The 22,903-nt window shown below is 44.0% G+C and overlaps 1 protein-coding gene across 1 annotated transcript in view; it reads left to right on the top strand.

Annotated features, from left to right (window-relative positions):
• FSTL4 (follistatin like 4) overlaps positions 1–22,903 on the top strand; it is a gene marked incomplete at its 5' end in the record, with an annotated part of 197,202 nt that overhangs the window by 8,706 nt on the left and 165,593 nt on the right. The window contains one exon of the mRNA XM_080627306.1: positions 3,167–3,200. Within this exon, the coding sequence (XP_080483432.1) occupies positions 3,167–3,200 (34 nt within the window). The remainder of the gene's footprint in view (positions 1–3,166; positions 3,201–22,903) is intronic.

Below are 22,903 nucleotides of genomic sequence, written 5' to 3'. Positions count from 1 at the left end.
TAAACGTGAACCTTGACAAATAAAACTGTTGTATTAACAAAATGCTGCTTAAAATGGTACTCGTGAAGAAGCTTTCTAGAAGGAATGAGAAATCTGAAGCAAATTTTTCCCTTCAAAGCCTATGAGTTATGCTCTGATAAAATTAGATTTTTAGTTAAAGGGATTTGTAGTTGTTAAATGGTGCCCATGAAATAAGTCTCATTTATAACCATCTGCTTTATGGCTTCTGCAGGAGGATATTCCTCAGGCAACGCATCCAAGAACTTTAGTGTCATTTTTATCCAAATAGTTTGATTCTCTACCAGTAACACTATTAAAACCTCAGTGTGATTTTTTTCCTTTTTAACTTGAGAGCAGTATCTCACACTTCAAAGAAAGGGTGACTACTCTCTCCTGTGAAGAGATTGCCCAAGCCATACACGGCGCTGTGCCTGTGGCCAGACTTGCTGGTAATGTCTCTTAGTGGTATATTAGATCACTAATAGAAAGGTCTTATGTTCAACATGCCCTCAAGGAGTGAAATTAGCATCGTTTCTTTTCTGTGCTACAGAAGAGAGAAATGATTTTGGCTGAAGCAAACTAAGAAAAATGAGCCCTTGCTGCAGTTTTACTTCACTAGAGGGATAGGAACCGCAGTTGTGTGCCTACCTGGAGGTGATGGATTTTTGTGGCTGCTCTTTAAGCCCTGCTATGGTTGCCTGGTATATTTCCTACTTTGCTGTGTACTGCTGAAATGTTGAGTGTTCTCAATGCCTTTTCTTCATTGAAGGGGAAGTTTTGGGGGGACGTACCAAGTGCTCCCAGGTAATGAGAAGCGGTGATTCTCAGCCTGACCTCCTCTTCTCCCATTGCATTTCTAACAAGCTTTTCCTCTGAATCCTGCATCTGTTCTTTTGGGTAATTTATATTCATTAGAGCTTACAATTATAAGGGGAACAGAGTAAAAGAAGGGAACCTTTGAAGACCATCCTTTGTTTTTCATGATGTCTGTGCAGACATGGAAGTACCAAAAGGGTATTTAATACAAGTGAGCTGACACTTGAGTTTTATAAAGTGAGTGTCTTTTTCCCCCTTTTGATCAATGTAATAGTTGTAATTAGTTTTAGTGTTTCTAAGCTTTTGAACTGCAGAGAATTCAAACAGCTTGTTAAAGTGAGGGGCTCGGGGGAGCTTTAAAAGTACTCTTCCCTTTTGCATATATTACATGTACATGGGTTTAATGATAGCAGGCTCTGTGTGGATTTTTCTGCTGTGCCCCACCTCTCAAACTAATATTTTGAAAAGCTCTGAGAGGTCCCTGGAGTGTAGCTGTCTGTGCAGCTCAGCTTGGCTGCATCAAGGGGATAAATCCTTTGAAGTCTGTACTTAGCCTGAATGCTGTTTCATGTCTTTCTGAAGATCTCTAAGGCAGCATCGTACAGTGGGTAAAGACTTAGTATTTCTATAAGCAAGTACCCATATTTTGTTTATTCCCCTCAGTTCATAGAATCGTGGAATGCTTTGTGTTGGAGGGACCTGAAAGCTCATCCAGTTCCAACCCCTGCCATGGGCAGGGACCCCTTCCACTGGAGCAGCTTGCTCCAAGCCCCTGTGTCCAACCTGGCCTTGAACAGGGATGGGGCAGTTGACTTAGAGAGTGCCAAGACCATGTCTGCTGTTCTGATCCTTCTTGGTTTTGGTGACAGCTTTGAGAAAGACAGCTTGCTGGTCACTTGTAGGAAAGCAAGCAGCATCTGTTACCTAGAAATAGCTACACCACCTCAGCATCCAGTGTGTGTTATACTGCATCCTGGAATAAACCACCTCATTCTGAATCACCCAACGCTGTCTGATGTACTTCGGTGAGAGAGGTAATTATGGCCTTCAGGAGTTAGCTGAGCAGATACTGTTGTTTCCAGAAGATGATTTTTTTCCCCCTATTGTTTATTTCTATCTTTCACTTGGATAAAGTCTGTATTTTTTACCCTGCGCTCCAGTGGCAGCTTGCTTTATTTCCAATTACCCTGTGGCAGGGTGCTTGTGTACCACAGAAAGGATTGTGGATGTATTTCAGGAGATGCATAGCACTTCTCTTTGTCTAAATGCGGTCTACAGGGAGGTACTTTATTATAGAGAAAAAAAGTACAAATAAACCCATAATAAGCATCAGGTAGGGCAGAAAGCTTAGATGTCTGGGGAGGCTGTGTGTTATTTTCCTATCAAAAGCAAGAGAGAAACAAGCCTTTTTTGTTTTCCTTCTCTGATAAACAAACATATGAAACAGTGAGCACTTAGGGAATGGAATGTGTTAAGGCACATCCACAGGAGTAAGAAGCCCCTTATAAGCTTTCGGCAGGGGTCTGGAGAGCTTGCACTCAGTGGGGTTAATCCTGCATCACCCATCAGTAGGCAGTGTCCAGGTCAATGGGACTCCAGGCAAGATGGTCTTTGAGTCCTCTGTGATTTTGTTATTTTTGATGCAGAAAGTATCTTGACTGATGGAGACTTGTCAGTATTTGTAATTAACCCATAAATAATGCTACTGCTTGGAATGAAATATGTGTTCCTCTGGAGTCTTGCCTCTAGTGTGAGTATTGTGTTGCTTGGGATCGCAATAACACTTTGAGACTTCATGCAATGTCTCTTTAAAAGAAGTTTATTATAGATAGTAGTGATGCTTTGCAAGAAATAGGGCAAATCGTGTAGGTGTGTAAAGGTTGAAAGAGCCCTCGCTTCTAAGCATGGGTAGTTGGGTTGCTTTGAAATTATTCAAGTATTTGAACATGCCTCTGCTAAAAATATCTGTATTGCCTCCTTCCTCCCCAGCCCTAAATCTTTGATACAGTAATAATAACCCTCCTGGCTGCTCCCTTTTAACATCAATAGAGAAGAAAAATCCATTTGAAAGAAAGATGCTGTGCTCTACCATGTAACTTATCACAGAATGAAGAATGAGGAATCGTTTTAGGTGATCTATTGATCCATTAAATACCTGTGGACAAACTGAAGTACATGCTTATAATTACTCCTCAGTTATTGTGTGATGCTTGTCTGGGACAATGACTAATGTTTTTAGGGGGTTTTGTTCATGCTGCCTTTGAGCAATTATTGTATTAAAACCAAACCAACAACAACAAAAACCCGAAATCACAACAAAACCCACAAAAATGTCTCTTTTTCTTTGTAGGGCTCCAGAAGGTTTGAAGTTACAAGAAGGAAAGGTAGGAAAACCCACACTTTTCTTTCACTGTGTGCTGCTGTTGGGTATTCTCACAGTAACTTTTAAAAACAAGCATTTCCACACTTGAAAGAGCTTGCTGCTATGGGATTTCAGAGGGGCTGCCTCCTAATCCTCACCTGGCAGTTCTTAGTGTCACAAATTGTAGATCATTGGGTTCTCGTTTCAATGGAAACTTGTTCTTTCAGCACAGAACTGCATCATGGCATTGGGGATGCAAGTCAAGGTTGGTTGGGTGCTAAATGTGAGTTGTGCTGGTACCCTGAGCCCAGATCCTGCTCCTATAAACTCTTCTGTGTTGGTAACTAATTGGCTGCTATTATGAGTAGCTGTTTGATGGTTCCCAGCATCTGGGTGAGAATGAGCCATCAAGGAACTCGTTGCTATCATTAATTTTGGGTTTGTTGAGCAGATGTTTCCTGGATCAGGCAGTTGCTTGCCTCGTCTGTGTCTGTAGAACATGAGGCATTCTCCTGTTCAACAGATTAATGTGTTCCCTTGTCCTGTTCCAGCAGCAGCTTTAATTGCTTCAGGAATCCCATGTATTGGGAAGAAGTAACTACCACTGTTTACTGCATAAATGAAAAAGGTCAGCTCCAAGGGTAACATCACCTGGGCAAATAATGTCATTTTGGGTTATTTTTGTGGTTGCGTTCTATGGGTTTTTGTTTGTTTCTTTTTTGCTGTGAGGCTGAGGCTGCAGAGAGGCTTGAAGACATCAAATATATGCCTATTGCTAAAGGTGAAATCTGTTTAGCTCGGGTTTCCAGCATACCTGTGTGTTCGGTCAAACTTCTGCCACTCCTCATGAGGAAATCCGGTTTTACTGGCTTTGCCTTGATCTCAGCCTGAGGAGGGCTCTCGGATGGTTCATGGTTGCTTTGAGATGCAGGAGAGCATCTTGGCACCTTTGATGTGGAAACATTTCAGTCATGCTTTAGCTATAGAGGTTGTGGTACAATTGATTATAGGCAGGAGACTGAATCCTGGATCCAAGGAGACTTGTGGAAGTGGACTTAATGAATAAAGCTTTGTGGAAGTACTTCTAGTCCTGTTTCAGATACAATTTGGGTCTTCAAGATTTTACTCCCCACTGAAAGTAACCAACACCTACAAGATCTTCAATACAGCAATGTTTGAAAGTGGGGTTGAGCTTATAAGATCATGTGGGTGCTTGGAAAATGTTACTTCAGAGCTGTACCTGGATTTAGATCAGTGCCTCTAGATGGGAACTTTCCAAGCTCAATTAGACTGGTTTCTTATTGCCTTCACAGGATGAGTAAGGCTTGACTTCCATTCAGAGTGGTGAAACCATACCTTTGTTCAGAAATGCATTCAATATAATGAACTTCTCTGTCAGCAGGCTTCTTAGATCCACGGATGGAGCGAAGGGGATGGCAGTTGGGGAGTTAAGGGCTATAGATAAATTGGGTTCATGCCCAGTGACACAATGTGAATAATCATCTCTGAAGAAGTTCAAGCTCCTCAGAAGTCAAGAAAATGCTGACAGACACAGTAAATACACCCTGGTCACAAAAGCCTGTGGATTTGCAGAGCTACCTGGGGATTTTCAGCAGTGATTAAGTATCTTCCTCTTCGGAGTTAGCCCTCAATAGTGCCTATGAAATAATTCAACAAAAGCCTCCTTCAGCAACCTCTTCAGTATTAAAATGTGTGCGAAGCAGATACCAGTCAGTGCTAGGAAAAATAAGAGGGTTGAAATGTTTGTTATGCACATGAAAGGATTTGTTATAAATTTGGGGCTACGGTAGGATCTAATTTTAAGATTCAGGCCATTTTTTCCCCCTAAAATGGTAATTTTTGTGGATAATAGTTTGTACCTGAGGAAATGAAATGACTGGGAAATGGTTGAGGATGAGGGGGTTGTGCTTGTTCCCTTCCCTTGGTGGAAGATGTGGCTTTGTTGAAAAGCTGAAACCCTCAAACTTAAATATGTGCCACCACAAAGGTGAGAGCTGCAGCAAACTTGCTCTGGGCCTGCTTTTATTACCCCGTGCTCAGGGATGAACCAGGATAATTAAAAAGAGCTGCTGGTGAAAGGAGGGGCAACACTGATTTATGCTTCTCAGGCTTTTTCTGATTTTGGACAAAAGGTTTGGGTCCTTTCCATTGAAAGCCCGTGCTTTTCTTTCAAAGGAAACAAAGCCTTGATTGTTGTCAATGTGGAAATGCTTTCTTCCCTGTTTCAGCCCTGGATGAGTGTCGTGAAACTGGGAGGCTTCTGGTTTCCAAAGTGTCAGGGCTCCATATGCTGGGGAAATTTTGAAGCTGCTCCAAAGCTCATTAGAGTCGATGAATGGCTTTCCTTTGACTTCCGTGGGTGCTAGATCAACTATAATGACACGATCTTTTAATTGCTGTGGTACGGAAGGGAGATGTTTCGCTGACTCCAGCTGGCAGCCAACTTCCACCATGATGTATGAAGACTGATTTCCTCCTGCCTTTAAATGGGAATGAGTGGCTGCAGATCCATTTCGTTCCGGGGATGCCCGACTGGTGCTCAGAAATTACCCTTTTTGACTAATAATGATCTTTGAACAAAAAGCCTCCTTCTGGTCGTTGATTAGAAGCTGCAAGAATATTTCCCTAAATTCAGTTTAAGCTCATTAAGTTGAAATTTTGCTCTCAGTGGGTCATGCGTGCAACCCACTGCAATTTCCATCTGCATTATGCTCATGTAATAGCGTGTGGTGTGAGGTGCCAAAGCCAAACAAAACCACAAAACACAACCTGTCCACTCAGGAAGACCCAGCAGGGAGTGAACAAGTACAGGATTTGAATACCATCTTTGTATTGCTCTTTTGGGCTAAAACTGGGAGCAGGTTAGAGCAGGCATACCTTTTTTTCTGTTATTCAGTCTTCTCCCCTTTCCAATTTCTATCTAAATATTCTTCCATTATTGACTCTGGGGGTTTATATGTGGTTTCAGGTGTTAGCATTGTTGCTGTTCCTGTGCACTCCCTGCCCTTAGTGCACAGAACAGGGAAACTGAGCAAAAATGTTAACAACCTGTATCTTTGCCTCAGCTGCCCCAGACAGTGACATAGAGCAGGAGAGCAGATGGGGAAGAGCAAAACTGGAGCAGAGAGCTGGGAAAAGCAGCAGATTGGGTGGAAACAGTGGGCATTTAGTGGAAAGGATGGAGAGCAGCATGCAGCAGGACATTGGGAGACTAAAGGGCTTATGGTAAATTGGAAGAGGCTCTTAAGGGAGCACCTGTAAGGAATTGTCTTGATAGTGGCCAGGCTTAATTTTAAAGATAGGTGAGTTTTCACTGTGTAATGAGTGTGTAGATGAATGTGTGATACTTACCTATTGCTGTAAATTAGACCGTATCATTTATGTATGCAAAACCATATGCGTTCACGTCCATCACATTCCCCGTGTTGAGCAGAACGGGGCCTCTAGTGGCTTCCCCAGCTATTTTAGTTGCAAGGAACTAATTCTGCAACTTCTGGAGCTGACAAATGCTCCTATTCCTGTTGGCAGTGTGGGGCTGAAGGATGCTCACTACCAGAATGAATTGTCTGCTGAGTATAACTCTGTGCTCAAGTATATGTATAGTCACGTTAAGCATAAAGAACCACATCTTCAGTAGCTACAAATGAGCAAAGCCATGCAGAATTTAATGGCCTACCTTTGCTTTTCAGTAGTTGAGGATCCAGCCCAAGCACTTAAAACTTTTAATTTGTTTTTATGTTGCTCGCAATCATCCATTCAACAAATTAGTGTCAAAAGATGCTTTTGAAACCATTCAGCCAAGAAATGTTCAAGCGAATTGCTTCCACTCTATTTGACCATATAATCTTGTTAAAGGAGATGCAACTCCAGATTTATTCCGACAGGTGACATCCCACTGCCATAAAGATAGGAGCTTGAGCTATCTGGTTTGAATTAAAAGGCTGAAACCTCTTTGAAGTATTCACAAGCTCTGGATTGTGGATGTCCTGTTTGTGTGTGTATATTGAGATACACCATCCTCATTGTTACAGTGTGTTCTCTAACCACAGTGTGGAGCAGTAGAATACAGCAACGCTGAGCTTTCCCAAGGTACCATAGTTTTATTGAAACATCTCTAGGGCTACATTAGCAGTGGTGGAAGATCCAGCCAACAGCTTAATAAATACTTCATTACTTGCCACTTGACTTCAGTTCTTATGTCCTTGATGAAAAACTGAGTCGTGGTTATAAAACAGTGAAGTCCTTTAGAAATTCTGTTCACTTCGCCCTCTCTTTTTGCACATTTGAATTTTTTACCTCTCCATGGAAGATGGAAGGCTCTCAAAACCTGGCAGGATGGCAAGGTTCTCTCCTCAAGCCTTTCGGAAACCAAATGAAGTCATCAGTGGTAATTACTTTTGTAGTAAATCACCTATTCATTTCTCATCCCATTGTTTTCCTATTGGCAGAGTCCGAGACACTTGGTTTTGTTCCTTTTGTTCCTGGTCAAAACCCAGTAGCTGTGTTGCTCTTTAGAAGCAGTTGTACCTCCAGGATCTTGATTGATGGGCTAGCCAAGTGACGTCCAGGTTATATGATGTGATAAATACACATGTATGTATGCATATCTCTGGCTTGTCAGGGTATCTGTTGTCAGTGAATGGCAATCTGTTACCTGGGAAGGGTATTTGACTGCTCAGAATATTAACTTGGTGTTTAGCTCCTGTTTTTCTAGGTCTGAGGAACTGCGGCTGCCCAGCACTTTTTGTACCTCATCCCACTTGAATGTTATTCTTCAAACACATGATGCAGTGGGGATGCCCAGTTCTGCAATGTTGGCAGGGAATTGGCTAGGAATAATGAAGGTAAAAATGGTTTCAAGGAGCTGCCCAAGGCATGTTTTAGCTTGGATTTTATTTAGAGTCAGGCTAACCCAATTGGGAAGGGAGGGAGAGGCAAAATTATCCTCTCCCATGTATCTGTCAGCCATGGTGTTAGTACTTGGCATATTTTGTGGTTCTAAGTGACAAGAGTTAACAGAGGGAGTAAAACCATGTGGCAGGGGAAGAACCCCAAATAATCAACTCATTAGCCAGTGTTAGGTATAGTAGTAAATTAAACAATAATACAGATACTCCTAGGCAGTCTTACTATAGCTGTTGGTATTGCACACACATGTACGGGACTCTGGACAAGGATGAGGAGCTGCAAACACTGAGCAGTGAATTTCAGCTTAGCCAGGGGGTTTCTGAGCTGTTTTCTAGGATGCACACTGTCTGGATTAGTGCTCATGTTTGCCTTCCAAATGACTGTTGGTTCATTTGGGTGGGTTACTTCTGAAAAGGTGAATGCAGCCATGGTTTAGCCCAGCTTTGCCAGTAGATGCAGGAAACCCATTGCATGCCTAGCTCTCCCGTGCTGGAAGCAGAATGGTTTTGCAGGCTTAAGTCTCTTGTAAATTGGTACATCAGCTTCTGCAGTTAAGTACTTGTGGGCAGGAGGAGGAATGAGTTCTGTTCATGGCAGAATGGGCATGAATGTTTAGCCAGTAAATATAATAGTACCTGGCTTTGCTAGAGCAGCAGATTGATGGACCCGGAGGAGCTGGAAGTGAAACTTGAGCAGCAGGAAAGCAGGCAGCTCTTAGCAGCAGCAAGTCAGAGGAAGGAGCTTGTAGGCAAGCTTAGGACGTGGCCAGAGTTCAGTCCCCTGGTGAGGAGGGGAAGAGGATGGAGATAAGCCAGCAAGCTAGAAGACTTTGTGAGGATTTACAGGCAGATGCGAAATACTACATATGTGTATTCCATACTGCCATACTTCATAACCTGGCATCCTCAGTGCGGAGTGCTGAGGCTGGATGTGCCCGAAGGCATCTCTCTTTTTCCATCTGAAAGCAGAATGAGCTGTGCTCATTTGGCAGCCACATAAGCTGCTCGTGCTGCTGTTGCTGACCGATGTGCCATGTTGCAGCCCTGCTTGGTCATGCCCCATGTTTTAAGAAGTCCCAGTTTCTCATTTGAGCGTGTGAGGAACAATCTGGATGTCAGTCACATTTATGACCTCTTGCCACACAAAAGGAGGTTACTAAGGAAAAAGAAGCAGGGTGCTGCCATTGCTTGCATTCTTTACGTTGCATACCCATACCCATGGGTAGATATTGCACAGCAGCATCAGATGCTAAACCTAGAAATCTCAGACTGCATTTAGCTCCACTGCTTAGTGGAAGATGCTGGAGCTGTCCATCAGTGATGCTCATTTATGGCAGAGCACAAAACCCTGTACTGACCTGCGGCAAAGCAATGGCCTTACCTGCTAGCATGGTCCAGAAGGCTCCTTGAACTACTTCATGTCGAGGATCTGGAATCTCTTGAGGTGTTTAGGGGTTTTCACATCATTACATCATGCGTGGATTGCTGACTTAAAGCTTGTGACCAGTGCACACACCATGAAGCCAACTCTGTCTGCTCAGCTCCATGGGACAGTTAACAGCAGGGTTTACTGAACAGACATTTGGCTTCAGGCTGTGCAAGAATTTTAAGTCAAAAGCATGCAAAAAAAGGTAACTGCTTTGTTGAGGGAGGCAGCAGAAAACATGGAGTGTCCAAACTAGAAGGCAAATCAATCCTGCTCATCACTATTCAGAAACTTTGGGAGATAGATGAGTGCATTTCCTGGAGTTAAATGGAGAGGGTGGTTTTTTTCTGGTCCATGCCAAGCAAGGTACCTTTCAGGGCACTTCTGGCAGTGTGTGCTCCATGCCTGTGTCTCCCAGTGGAGAGAGCATGTCAAGGACATCCTCTGTGCTGTCAGGGAGGAGATGAGTCCCAACAGGTCCTGGTGCTGCCAGCTCCTGCCTAAGATGATCTCCTTGCCAGCTTGAATGCCAAATTTTGATGCAGACTTACTAGAGAGGTTAGTTTTCTTCCACAGGACAGTCTCTCCCTCTCTTTCACATCTACCTGTAATCTTCTCTGTGCTCCACAGCCTGTAAATTACCTGTCTTTCCCCGAGAGATAACCACTTTAATGTTTTTCCCTTCCCTGACATCCCTTGCCTCTGAGCTTCTTTACTTTTCCCACCTAAGTGGAACTGGGCAGTGTTTTGAAAGAGGCCACTTTGTCCTATAAACCCCATCTTGGAGGCATCATCACCTCCTCCAAAGCACTTACATCCTGCTGACCCAGACCAGTAAAGTATGGTTGGTTTGCACTGGTTTTTAAGACAACCTGTCTTGAGCAAGAGGAGAGGCTTTCAAATGGGCTTTTATTGACTTCAGCATCCTTAGCAGCAGCCAAATTATAAGTGAAATTTGAAGTCCTGTTGGCCCAAGTTTTGGGTGGAGCATTGCTATTTGTATGAAATACTACTTTTCTATTCAGCTGCCTGATTATGCTTAAGTACTGCTGTGCAGAGCATTGGGTGATGCAGAGCCCCTCTCCTATGGAAAGGGCATACATTGCTTGCACGTAATATTGGAAGGCTAAAATGTATTGGAAACCCTGAGTCTTCAGAGCATTTGTAAAATAAACTTCTTTGTGAGGGTTGAATAAGAAGGTGGCAGCAGATGTTTCTGATAATAGTGGTATAATGTAATATGCAAATACTCTTTAAGTCTGTTTATGCAGCACGTCTCAGACATTAGCAGTATAACTAACTCAGACTTTGAGCCAGAAAGCCTGAAGTCTGGGATCACGTCTGGGCTCAATTAGGGTTTAGAGTCATGGTGTTTGAATGTGCTGCTGGTCTGCTTAATGTGTAAGAGCATGGTATATTTTCAATTACAAACTCACTAGGTTTCAGCCTGCCGTTTCCTCCTGAGCTGAGCTTTAGCCATAAGGGAGAGCAATTACATTAATGTTTTCAGAGCTTCAACTCACTGCCCAAATATGAGATAAAATAGACAGAAATTACCCTCTTTGTGCTCTTGCAGCTCAGGCACTTAGACCAAAGTGCCTGTGGCCTCTACCTGTGGCAGACACAGCATATTGAGCTGTCAGCATGGATTAGCACTGGCTGAGGCGAGCATCCTTGTGGTACTTGCCTGTGGGTCCATTATCTTCTATCATGTCCAGTTCCTGCAGAATCGTAGAATGGTTGAGGTTGGAAGGGACCTTCAAAGCTCATCTAGTCCAATCCCTTGCAATGAGCAGGGACATCTTCAACTAGATCAGGTTGCTCAGATCCACATCCTGGCCTTGAATGTCTCCAGGGATGATGCATCCACCACCTCTCTGGGCAACCTGTGCCAGGATTTTACCACCCTCATTGTGGTGAATGAACCTTTGAGGTGGTTGGTAGCACAACCACATCCCTGTCTGCTGCTGTAGCAAATACGTTGCTTAAATTAGTGTGTTTTGTCCAGTGGGCTCTGCTTTGTTTGTCAGTGTTTCCTTTGGGCTTTGCAATTGTAAGCAAGGTTTCAGCTCAGTAATTAACGTGTGTGTGTATTATTTATTAAGAACGTAGGAGCCTATGAAATGGTCCAGTTGGTGTTTGGGAAAGAAAAATCGCCTATGTGTAAGGTAATGCAATCACTTTTCTAAAGGAGTTCTTATTATGCACCTAACTGCACATTTAGTGTATTTGATAGACCCAAATAAAACCAGAACAGAATGAATAAGCCATTTTGGTCCATTGGGTAAATAAAACAGCTAAAGCATTTATAAATGCATATTTAGTCAACAGAGCTGATTGGCAACTCTGCAACTGCTCCAATGTCTAAATAATCCAAGTTTAATAGCCTTCCATAAATATTTCTGTTTGTCATGAGGCAGTAGTTATTTATCCGTGCCGTGCTGCTTGCTTGTGTTTGATGAGATCTTTTGAAGTGTATTAGTTCGTTGTTTTGCATATAACGAGATGGGCACTGTGTGTGTTTATGAAGCAGCGTGAGAGTGCTCCTCATCTTGTCTCCTTCTCTCCTTTCCATCCTCGCCTCTCCCATGCAGGGAGTCTGTCTTTTGGTGGCTCTTTCAGTTTTGATGAGGTTAAAATGTGCCTCCTTTCTGCTGAACGTCCAAATCCTGCTCCAGTGGCCCCAAAGGTGTGACAATCAATAGGGCTGCATCTCAGCCCAGCTGCTCCTTCTGATTGAGTATAAAACTATTTGACAGGTATTATGAAACTCATTTAATAATGTGTTTTACCAGAATTAGCGTGTATGAAAAGTGCTTCTGGACCTGTAGCACCTATAGATTTCAAAGCCCGTTCTTTCCAAAGATGTAGGTTGGATTTTGGCTTTTAAATTTGCACAGCACATTGGTCTGGCTCTGTTAAGGTTATATCAGTAAATGTTCTGTGGCTTGTTGTGTGTAAGAGCTAGTGGAAAGGCCACAGCTGAAACCCACCTTGTGCAGCCAGCAGGTAATAGCATGAAGTTATGCTTTTACTTGGGAAATAAAAAGCAGAAGAAAAAGTCCTGTTTTTTCCATGTGCAGGAGTTCTTCAAAATGTCATTTCTCACCAGATTTCAATTTAGTTTCGCACTGCAGCTGCAGCTCAGGTCGACAGTGGCCTGTGATGCCCCTTCTTCTGTTTGTTTTGCTTCTCCCGTTGAAATTCTATGTTGTGAATTGCCTGTAGTAAGAATAACTTTTCTTGTAGTTACTTAGATTTATTACACTTTGAGTTTCCTGTTTCGTTTGCCATAGATGTTCTTTCTTCTTTACCCATATTTATTTCCGCAGCATTATTAGTTTTCCTTAAATTATATGGTAATCATAGTTAGGTTTTAGCTCTCATTGGCCATCACATACAGAAGTTGATCAGCTGCTTTTAGCAGAGTCAACATTGTGGCAAACCTTATTCCCTGGGAATAGTCAGTGAAGCCAGAAACTGGAAGCAGCCCTAACGCAGCTTTTCAGCTGTTATCAACACGTCCAACTCTGCTGGCACCCGTGTCAATGAGGGCTGATCCATTGCCAGAGACATTTGTATAGGAAAACAAACAGTTTGTGCAAACAGAGGGTTGCTGGATTAGGGCAGATGTACCACTGAGTGTGTGAGGTCACCATGTCTGCACCCTGAGATGCTGATGGCACTTGCCCAGTGTGCAGGACTCTGGGTCCAGGCTATGTCTAACCTCTGTTCAACAGTGAAATAACTTATGTGATCCATAGAACACCCTAATAAATGAAGAACTCTTTTCCCCAAACTCTATAATAACGCTTTAAACAGTGAACCTCAGCAGCAGCCAATAACAAAGCTACATGGAGGAGCCCCTGAGTGGGTCTGTCAGGCAGGAGAGCTCATGGACTGTTTGGTGTGCTGGTTGTGATGCTGGGAGCTGGAGTGAGCAGCCAAAGTCATGGGAAAGATGGAGAGAAGGCTCTTAGGAAAACAAAGTTGGTTTTGCCATAGTGATGCTGAGCTGCCTGGCCTGAGCTGCAGAATGTAGGATATAGGACTATCTCAGTTTACAGTGTTAAAGCCAGTAAGGAGCAACTCCTTACTGTAAGGCACAACATGGAGAATAACTCAAAGCCCTTAGAAGTACATTGAATTCTCCTGGAAGCCCTGGCTGCTCCTCAGTACTATGAGACATCTTAATTAGAGGGAAATCTCACATGGGGGTAGCAGTAAAGAAGCAGAGACAGCAGAAATCCTTTTTTTCCTTTTGGAGATCTAATAAATGCTTCCTGCACTTGAAGGTCCACATTTGGATGACACCTCTAGATATTCCCAGCAGGTCGGGTGGATTAAGGCATTGCTAAGTGAGCATTTTTGGTAAGTCACAGTTTGCAGGTGTCACTGCAGCATCCTAATGCATCTAAAGGAAGTGTGGGGATGCTGGTGAAGTAATCGGGCTTTGAGTGAACTTCAAACAGATTTCTGTTTGAATGTGAGACAATGCTGAAAATGGCTTTACCACCTTTTGATGTTCACCCAGTACAAATAACATCACCAGAACAAATCCTTGCTGATCTGTGTATCAGGCATCGCGATTTTCTCTTCAAAGGAAGCGTGTTCATCAGGGCATGTTTATTATAGCTGAGCTGTATTCCCTCTGATGCTGTGACCCCATCATCTTTCAGACAACTTTAAGTGAGCACCCTCTAGTATTTGAGAACAGAAATAATAGAGGAATAGAATAGAATCATAATTACAGGCCTTTGTCTTGCCTTTCACCCCCGGCCTTTCCAGCAGGCAGAAGCTTTAATGTGATTATTTCACAAGACGTGTGTTCACTGGAGGATGAGCGACTTGTCCCTTCATGAGAACAGTGCTGCTGGCCTTGCTGCGTGTCTGTGCACAAACATGGACCTTTTCCATGGATTTTCTCTGTTTGGAAAACCTGAGGGATTATTTTTGGTTTCAGGTATCACAGCAGTTAATAGTGGGAATGAGATAACTGAAATGGTTTTAACTGGCAGAGGGGAGATTGAGATGAGCTCTTAGGAAGGAGTTCTTCGCTATGAAGGTGCTGAGACACAGGCCCAGGGTGCCCAGGGAAACTGTGGTTGCCCCATCCCTGGCAGCGTTCAAGGCCAGGTTGGACACAGGGGCTTGGAGCAAGCTGCTCCGGTGGAAGCTTTCCTTTATCCATTCCTGCTTTTGTAGTGATAATTTTCAGCCCCTCCTTAAACCAAACCTGTTGTTCATTCTTTCAGCGTATTCCCATGGGACAACGGGATTTCTGTCAAAACAGCAATGCGATTCCTTTCAAGCAGCTAACTGGAGGCGGGCAGGGGAGCGTGGCTCCGTGCGTGCGTGTCCCCTTTGCTGATGTGCTGATCAGCAGGCGCCTGATGCTCGTGGTGCTCTCCGGAGAGAGGCAGCTCTAGCGGGAGAGCCATTAATATCCAGCCACTCTGTCAGTGGGAGCTAAGCACGGTGCACTTACTTAATTTAGATATTGCATCTTTCTCTTAGCTCAAACAAACACTCCTTTGTGAGCATAAAATTCTCCTCTGCAGCTTTAGAGATGGAGCTGTTTGTCTTTAGATGTGCTCTGTTGGGAAGGGCTCCGAGGAGGATGAGGGGATGGGTTCCTGATTGCTCTCTTGAAGCTCTGCTGCCCTGTGCTGGCTGGTCACTCCTGGGGCAGGGGACCATGTATCCTTAGTGGCTCCAAGGGCTTTCAGTCACAAAGTAGTTAAAGGTGGTTGGTCAGAACTGCTTTGGTTGAGTTTGCAGTTGAAAACACAAGCGAAAAACCAACCCCAAACTAGACAGTTTTAGCTCACTATTGCAAAATCTCATCTGCAGTGTGTTAAAGAGGCACCCTGTATCTTTCCTTATAGCTTAAGGTCGTATAAGCAAGAGTAAGATGAACTAATAGAACTAATAGTTATTAAAATTGGGACTTGTGCTGACTTAAATACAGCAAAGGCCTTTATTTGATTTCTGGTGAGAAGGGATGAGTTCAAATTCAGCTTCATGACTAGCGACGGAGCTAAGTGTTCTCTAGATCGTAGCGAAACAAATTCCTCTGCATTTGATGCTGCGCATGCTGCTGCTGTAAAAATAAATGTTTGCTTCCTAGAAATGCCACCTATGCTAGTATTTCTTTTTAATTAGTGGGGAGATTGCTGGTGCCGCCAGTGTTTCCCTTCAGGCATGCTCTGTGGCAAAAAGAAGATCTGAGATTTCCAGGAATATACCCATGAGCTACTGGGAAAGTTCTCTAAAGCCGAAGGGTTGGGTTTTGTTTAAGAAGGTTCAGTTAGACCTTGGAAAGGACTCACAAACTTCCTTCTTTTTCCTTGAGTCAGGTAACAATCTGCTTTCCTGTGCTGGTTATTTATCAGGCACTAGAATAGGAAAGTTAAGATTTGTAGGTAAAAGTGGTATCTTTTATTAGGCCAACTGAGAAAGAAGGAAGGTTGGGAAGCTGTTGAGCACAGGAGCTGTAAGTCAGGTCTAGAACAGTAGCGGCGACTGCCAGGTACTGTCTTAGCTCCCTTTATTCTTGAACTGAATTTGCTGATTTCAAAGTTACTGTAAACACAGGCCTTTTACTTGCTATCAAACTCTGTGTGTTTGCCAGCTGCTGTGATAAGGATGGGAGACCCAAAGCCATTTTTACCTCCCTTGTCTGTCTCTTTTTAATCTTTCCTTTTTGGTTGCAAAAATACAGATAACTTTAGAGAGTGTTTAATGTGATGCCAATTGACTGCAGGACTTCAGATAAGACACTGATCTAGCATCAAAGGCTTTGGGGGTACATTTATGGTGGGGCATCGGTGGAGTCTGAGCCTTATTTCTGGCATATTTCTGCTTTAATTTTTTAGGATTTAGATTCGATATTTTTGATTTTCTTTTTGCTGGTGGCCTGGGCCATGCTCTTGGGTGTTCTTTGCCCTAAAAATTCCTTCTTCTGCATCCTGAGATAAGGAAAAACATACAAAAACGTGGTTCACTGGAGTGCAAACATCACCGAAGCTGGTATGATTTCTGAGATAGAATCAAATTAATTGTCATACTGTGTGCTTCATAATACTATCACACGTGTCCATCTCGTGTAATCTGATAGTTAGGATGTGCCTTTTTCCTTAAAGTGGTAGTGAATCCTTTAGGTCTCGGGGTTTAGCATGTCGCTGGCTGCCAGCAGCAGACTGTCACAGTTACTGATCCAACCGTATGGACTCTGATGAGTTACAGATAATGACAATTGTGTGCATACAATAAGAGAAAAAGGCTGGAAACTCAAGCAGCTGAATATCCTCTGGAAATGAGGTGTAGCTTCCAGTATTTTCCCCTGTAGTTGGGGTCACTCCATCTGCAGGAAAGATGTGAGCCTCCAAGGTAGTCGGGCTGGTATTAGAGTCGCAGTCCCACAATTACTCGTGTAATGGTGTAATTACTTGTCTAAAACCAGAAGTGTTGTTTTTGCATGGAGTGAAGAAAGCTCTTCTCCCTAGGTGGGATTAATCTGTAGCGTGTTCTGAGGGTATCTCCTGGAGGAGGGAAATGCATAGAAAGGAGCTTTGGCTACCCCGCTCTTGCTGTTTGCATTTTGGTTTGAAGATGAGGAGCACAGCACAGTGGCTAATACATGGAAGGCTGTGACACTGGCACGCTGTCTCCCCAAAGCTTTATGGAAGCAAACCAAAATATGCTGAATTAGGCTCTGCTGTTGCCTGAGAGGCTCCATCTATTCTGGTACTTTCAGTAGCAGAAGCAAAGAAGAAATTTATGAGCGCAGTTAAAAATACTCCTATTGATTCCGGAGCTATATTAGTCTGAGTGATTTGGAATACTTTACTTTCTCTGTGTGCAAACCTCTTTCGGTTGCTGTTTTGTACCTTTGTCATGATTTCAGTGAAGCAAGTTTAAAAGGGAAGTAGCATCAATTGATCCAATACATGTCATAAGTGGAAAAACAGGCACTGCTTTGGAATCAGCAGCAAAGAGATGCTGGGTCCTCTGGGGTGCTTGTGCTCCAGTGCTTTCATAGAATTCTGAAGTGGTTTGTGTTGAAAGGGACCTTAAAGCTCATCCAGTTCCAACCCCTGCCACGGGCAGGGACACCTTCCACTGGAGCAGCTTGCTCCAAGCCCCATCCAACCTGGCCTTGAACACTGCCAGGGATGGGGCAGCCATTTGAATACTGACATCAGACGTTAAAATATCTGAGATGCGAAGCTGAACACGGTCCTGCCACAATCAGAGTCCTGGAGAGGGACCTCTGTACTTGTGGGACCAGTGGGCAGCAGTCATCTGCTGTGCTTCTCTGGTCCCACACCCAAGAGAGCTCCTTTCCCTGGCATAGTCCCAAACTGAAGGATGCCTGATACTGTCAGACATTAGATGTGAAATTACATGAAGGCACGAGGCCTCTGAGAGCCTAATTACATTTGAAAAATGAGGCTATTTATTTCTGGCCTTGTGCTGTACCCATCAATGATGCTGGAGGGTGTTGGGGTTGGGGCAGAGGTTGTGTCTGATCCAGGCCGGGTCAGAGAGGTCTCTGCCGCGGGGTCTGCCTTTGGCTGCACTTCATCTTCTGCAGAGCATGACCTTTCAGAAGCAGTGGTTGCTGCTGTGCTGCATCACATGCTGATGGGCAGAGAAACGGATTCTTCAAGGCTCTTAAGAAAGAGCTTTAAGGCTCTCTTCTCTGGGAGTAAATTTATTGGCTAAAGGAAAGTTGAATGGGATCACTTGTGAAACAGGAGAGGCAGCAGAATGAAAAGGCTGCCGGAGAACCTGCTGCTGCTGGAGAGAGGTGCAGGAGGGTCAGGGAGAGATGGTTTCTGTCCTGTGACGATTAGGAAGGGTGAGAGGGAGGATTGAGTGGAGCAAAGGAGAACCAAATACTTTGAAGGAAAAAAAGCCCTGGGTTTAGTCTGGCTTACTGATCTAAATCTTGATTTAGTCATTTATGGAGATGGGGCAGTGATTGCAGGAGGCCAGGAGCCTGGGAGACAGATTTGTTCTCTGCAAAAGATACTTCTGCTGCTGCTGCTGGGCAGCTGCTGGTACTTACTGATGTTTCCCACTGTTTTTCCAATGTGTAGGTCTGGAGCAGGTGGGTTTCCTGTTGAAGAACTCATGACTATTGCAAAAGAAAAAAGCTTGGTATTCTTTGGTGCATTCGTCAGAGCATATCCGAAGGGAAGCCCAGGGCATTTTCACATCGGTGTACCATGGCCAGGTGTTGGTGTCCCATCAGTGCTGAAAGGTTGCTGTGTGCTCTGGTCTGCAGGGTATTACCAGCCTCATGTCTGCATGGGAAACCTGTCCTTCTGCCCCAAAGTCCCCTGGCATCCTTCCCATCACCCCTGGCATCCTTCCCATCACCCTGCAGCATCGCTGCTGGCCAGACCTGCTTTTGCTCCCCGAGCCATGTCTCACCCCTGTGGAGGCAGTGGTGGGAGTTGTGTGCTTGGCTGTGTTTGCAAATTTGGCCTTTAGCTGCTTGGTCTCCTGTTCTGCAGACGGCTGGAGAGATCATGCAGAACATACAGAAGGATGTGGTTGTGTGCAGTGAATAATTATGAAGTTTGTGTTCCTGCTTGCGCCAGGTTTGAGAGACAACCTTTGTGGTGTTTGTGTTACAGAGCTGCTGCTGGAGCAAGGGCAAGCTTAAAGTGACAGCATTGAGCATCTCAGCCAGTACCTCCAGGACCAGCATCCTCCTGTCTCTCAGACATCATTGCGTGCCCTTCCAGCAGCCCTCCTTTTGTTAAATGAATACCTCCAAGTATGCTGGAGGTGGAGCTTCTTCAGAGAACTCCACTGTCAAAGTCAGTGTGACTTTTCTGGTCAGCTGTGCTGAATTGTTTCTGATGTTTCTGTGGTATGGACCAGCCTCAAATGCCATCCCTCTGTACCTCATTGTGATACACAGCCCTGTGAAACAGCTTCTTACAGCTCTCTCTGGGGAAGGCGGTGCTTTACATTGAGTGAGAGATGAGATTGCAGGGTCTGCACTTCCCTTCCTTCAAAACAAATAAAGCCCCATTTCAACAGCCTGAGCTAACTGAGTGTTACCCTGGTATTTTGAAGCAACTTCTTTCAATAGAGGAAGGCTTTGTTAATACCATAGTACTGCAGCAATACTCCACAGCTGATACCTGCAAAATCTCTTTAGTTTTGTACTTCATTATTTCAACAGATCTTACTCATCCCTGAAGGTTTTGGTTTAGCCTGAGGGAAAAGCAGGTATTTGTACTTGTGATCCAGTCATGAAAGGAGATGCTGGGAATGCATGCTTGGGTTTTTCCTATGAATAGGAGATCCAGACAAAAAAAAGAGCTATAATTACACAACCGTCGGCGCTCTGCTGTTCAGTTAAACCAAGGATCCCCCAAATCCTGTGAGTGCAGGAGCCAGTGCACGGCAAGCAAGGGATCAGGAGCTTGCACGTGTGCCTGCACCTCTTGTAAATGCAGTAATGCTTGAGCCAGGGAGACACGGCAGAAACCCACCTGCTCCTGACACTTCCAGTACTGACTGCACAGATTTGCTCCTTCTTGTTTACCTGGAGGAGGTGGGAGAAAACTGAAGCCTTTATGGATTTGTCCATGGCCATGAGGAACACGGCAGAGGGCAGGCGGTGGCATCGCCTGGGATAGATCATGAGCACAGCTCTTCATCTAGAGCTTGTGAAGGTTTTACCTCCAATAACTCATCCTGCTCTGTCCTTCCTATCTCTCCCTCAGCTTTGCAAAATGTATTCCACGTATGCAGTGTCTCCCTGCTTGAGCCGGTTATCTGCCTCTCAACAGCTACATATTCTTTCAAAGTACTCTATTACTGCTAGGATTTGATTTTTATATATATCCAATCATTTTGCTATTGTGCTGCTTGTGTGTGACTGTGGATGCAAAAGCGTCTTAGCTCCTTGCTTTCCCCTCCACTCCATCTCTCACTGCAGTATTGATATTTCTATATGTAGTAGTAAAATTAATTCAATTATGTTCTCTGTTTATGAACTAGTTTATTGCTTTAATTATTTATGGCTACTGCAGCTAATTTGATTTAGGCAATATTTAGTTCTGTTTCAGTAACTTTTCATTTTGAAAACAAACTGCTGGCTTGAATTCATTGGCATTAACAACCTGTTATTGATTAGTTTGGCCTCAAACTGTGTGATGAGGAAAGAGTGGCTGTATGCCACACTAAGCCTTCAGACCAGAGTGTTAACAGCAAGTTGTTTTTCTTGGAGTAGGTCTTTGGGAAGTGTATGAAGGAGTGTAAGGAAGGTTGAATCCTCTCAGATTTCTGTGGTTCGAGCTTATCTTTGTAGGAAGGAATGAAGTAAAGGATGCAGAACTGAAAACCTGCAATACCCCCTCCCACTTCTGTACCTCAATTACAGCATTCAGCCGTGTTTTGTTGTGACTCAGTAATAACGTGTAGTGGTGACACTGGGTCTGCCAGTCCGTGTATATCTTAAGGTCTGCTCTCCAATTTGAGGAGCTTAATTCAAGACCTATTAAAAACAATTGGAAGGCTTCCTCTTTTGCTTGTACTTTATTTCATACCCTGTCTCCAGTAATGACTTGCTCGCTTTTCCCTCTGTCGTTATGTTCTGCTGACTGTTCATGGTTTAAAAGGCCAGGAGGTTAAATAGCTTCTCTTCCACCGTTCTGGGTACCTGTGAGAACCTCAAGGGCTACACTTGAGAGCAGGAAATGAAAGTCTTGTTTTTAAACTGTAGTTCAAGGATGAGCTTTAAGGCTCCTTCCAACCCAAACCAGTCTGTGATAGACTTTTATCCATCGTGGTGGTCAGAGCACTGCTGCCCACCCAGCACAGGCTGGGGGCTCTGATCTACTATGTGGTCTTTGTGTTGGGTCTGGCCAGCTGCAATTTCATGTCCTTACCTCAAATGAAGCATAAAAGGCTATAAAGTGCTGTAGGTCCCTGTGGCTCTGCTGCCTTCTAAAGGTGCAGAACCTTTTCAAAGGTGCAGATCATCCTTTATTGTGTCCTTGAGCTCTTCTGTGGAAAAGCGAAAGGTTGAGGGAGGCTTTTCTGTAGCCGCCTCCTTCCTCTGGCAAATACCCTTTATTCTCTCACAAATCCACTTTATTTATTCTGTGCCACAGCGTGTTGTTTACAGCATATGCAGTGATATTAAACAGCTGCCACGTCTGAAGCCAGAGGTAGCAGCAGCAATCCTGGGGTGCCTGTGTCAGCTCACATCAAATCCCCAGGGACGAAAGGCTCTATCAAAACTGTAAGCTCATTATCACTAATCTTGAAAGTGGGCCGGTGCGTTTAACATATATAATGATAAACTTTCCAATGAGATGATTTCATCTGCTGGAACATCTGGGAATTGGTTTTGCATTATCATGTTTCAGGGGGGTGAAAACCTCCCTATTCTCTCGGAGGATTCTGTGGGATTAGCTGCTGCTGTTTGCTGTTGCGTGTTCCTGCAAATGGTTGTATAGTTACGTGTGTCTCCAATTCGTTCTGCATCCTTTTGGAGTGCTTGTGTTGCCTTCACCAGTGATGTGCTGGGATGGTCCCCTTCAAATACAGGAGGGCTTTTCCCAGGTTTGATTTGAGGAATGGTCTGACCACGTGTGCAGGAGTTTACTGGTGTGGCAGAGTACTTGCTTGTGCAGTCAATTTGGGAATAACTATCCTGACTTGGAAAATCACCTGAAAAAGTGATTTGCATTAATATTTTCAGCATGAAATGCAGTAATAGCCACACACTGATACTCATTGAAGGATCAAAGGCTCAGGGGAGCCTTATAGCATACTTCCAGTACCTAAAGGGGGCTGACAAGAAAGCGGGAGAGGGGCTTTTGACAAAGGCAGGTAGGGACAGGATAAGAGGGAATGGCTTTATACTGGCAGAGGGGACAGTTTTAAGTCTGTCTTGTAGGAGTCCCCTCTTACCCTCTGAAAAGACTGTGCCAGTGGGGGTTTTCATTATGATTTAGTCTCCTTTTTGGGTAGAAACGGTACAGCACCAAGCAAAAGTAGTGATGGAGAAAGAGAAATTCACACATAATTTGAGCAGTGTGAGCGTGTGACACCTGACAGGTTTTTGCCTACATTGGAAAGATACTGTAAGCCTTGCAGGCTTTACAACAGGGTCTCAGCCAGCCTCTGATCTTGGTGCCTTGAGTCTTAATGATCTCTTCATAAAAAAGATACGAGCAAAATAGGGTCTTTTCGTGCACTCATAAAACTTAATTAAGGATAAGCTGAATTAATAGAATTCATTTACACCTGCAGTTGAACTGGGTAACACATTCTCTTTCCTCAAACGTTTAACCACTAGTAATTAATACTATTTTGCAGTCTGTTAAAGCA

The sequence above is a fragment of the Psittacula echo genome (assembly GCF_963264785.1).
Source record: "Psittacula echo genome assembly, chromosome: 11".
Taxonomy (NCBI): domain Eukaryota; kingdom Metazoa; phylum Chordata; class Aves; order Psittaciformes; family Psittacidae; genus Psittacula; species Psittacula echo.
The sequence above is the reverse complement of the archived record's forward strand: the minus strand, read 5'-3'. Positions and strand labels throughout refer to the sequence as shown.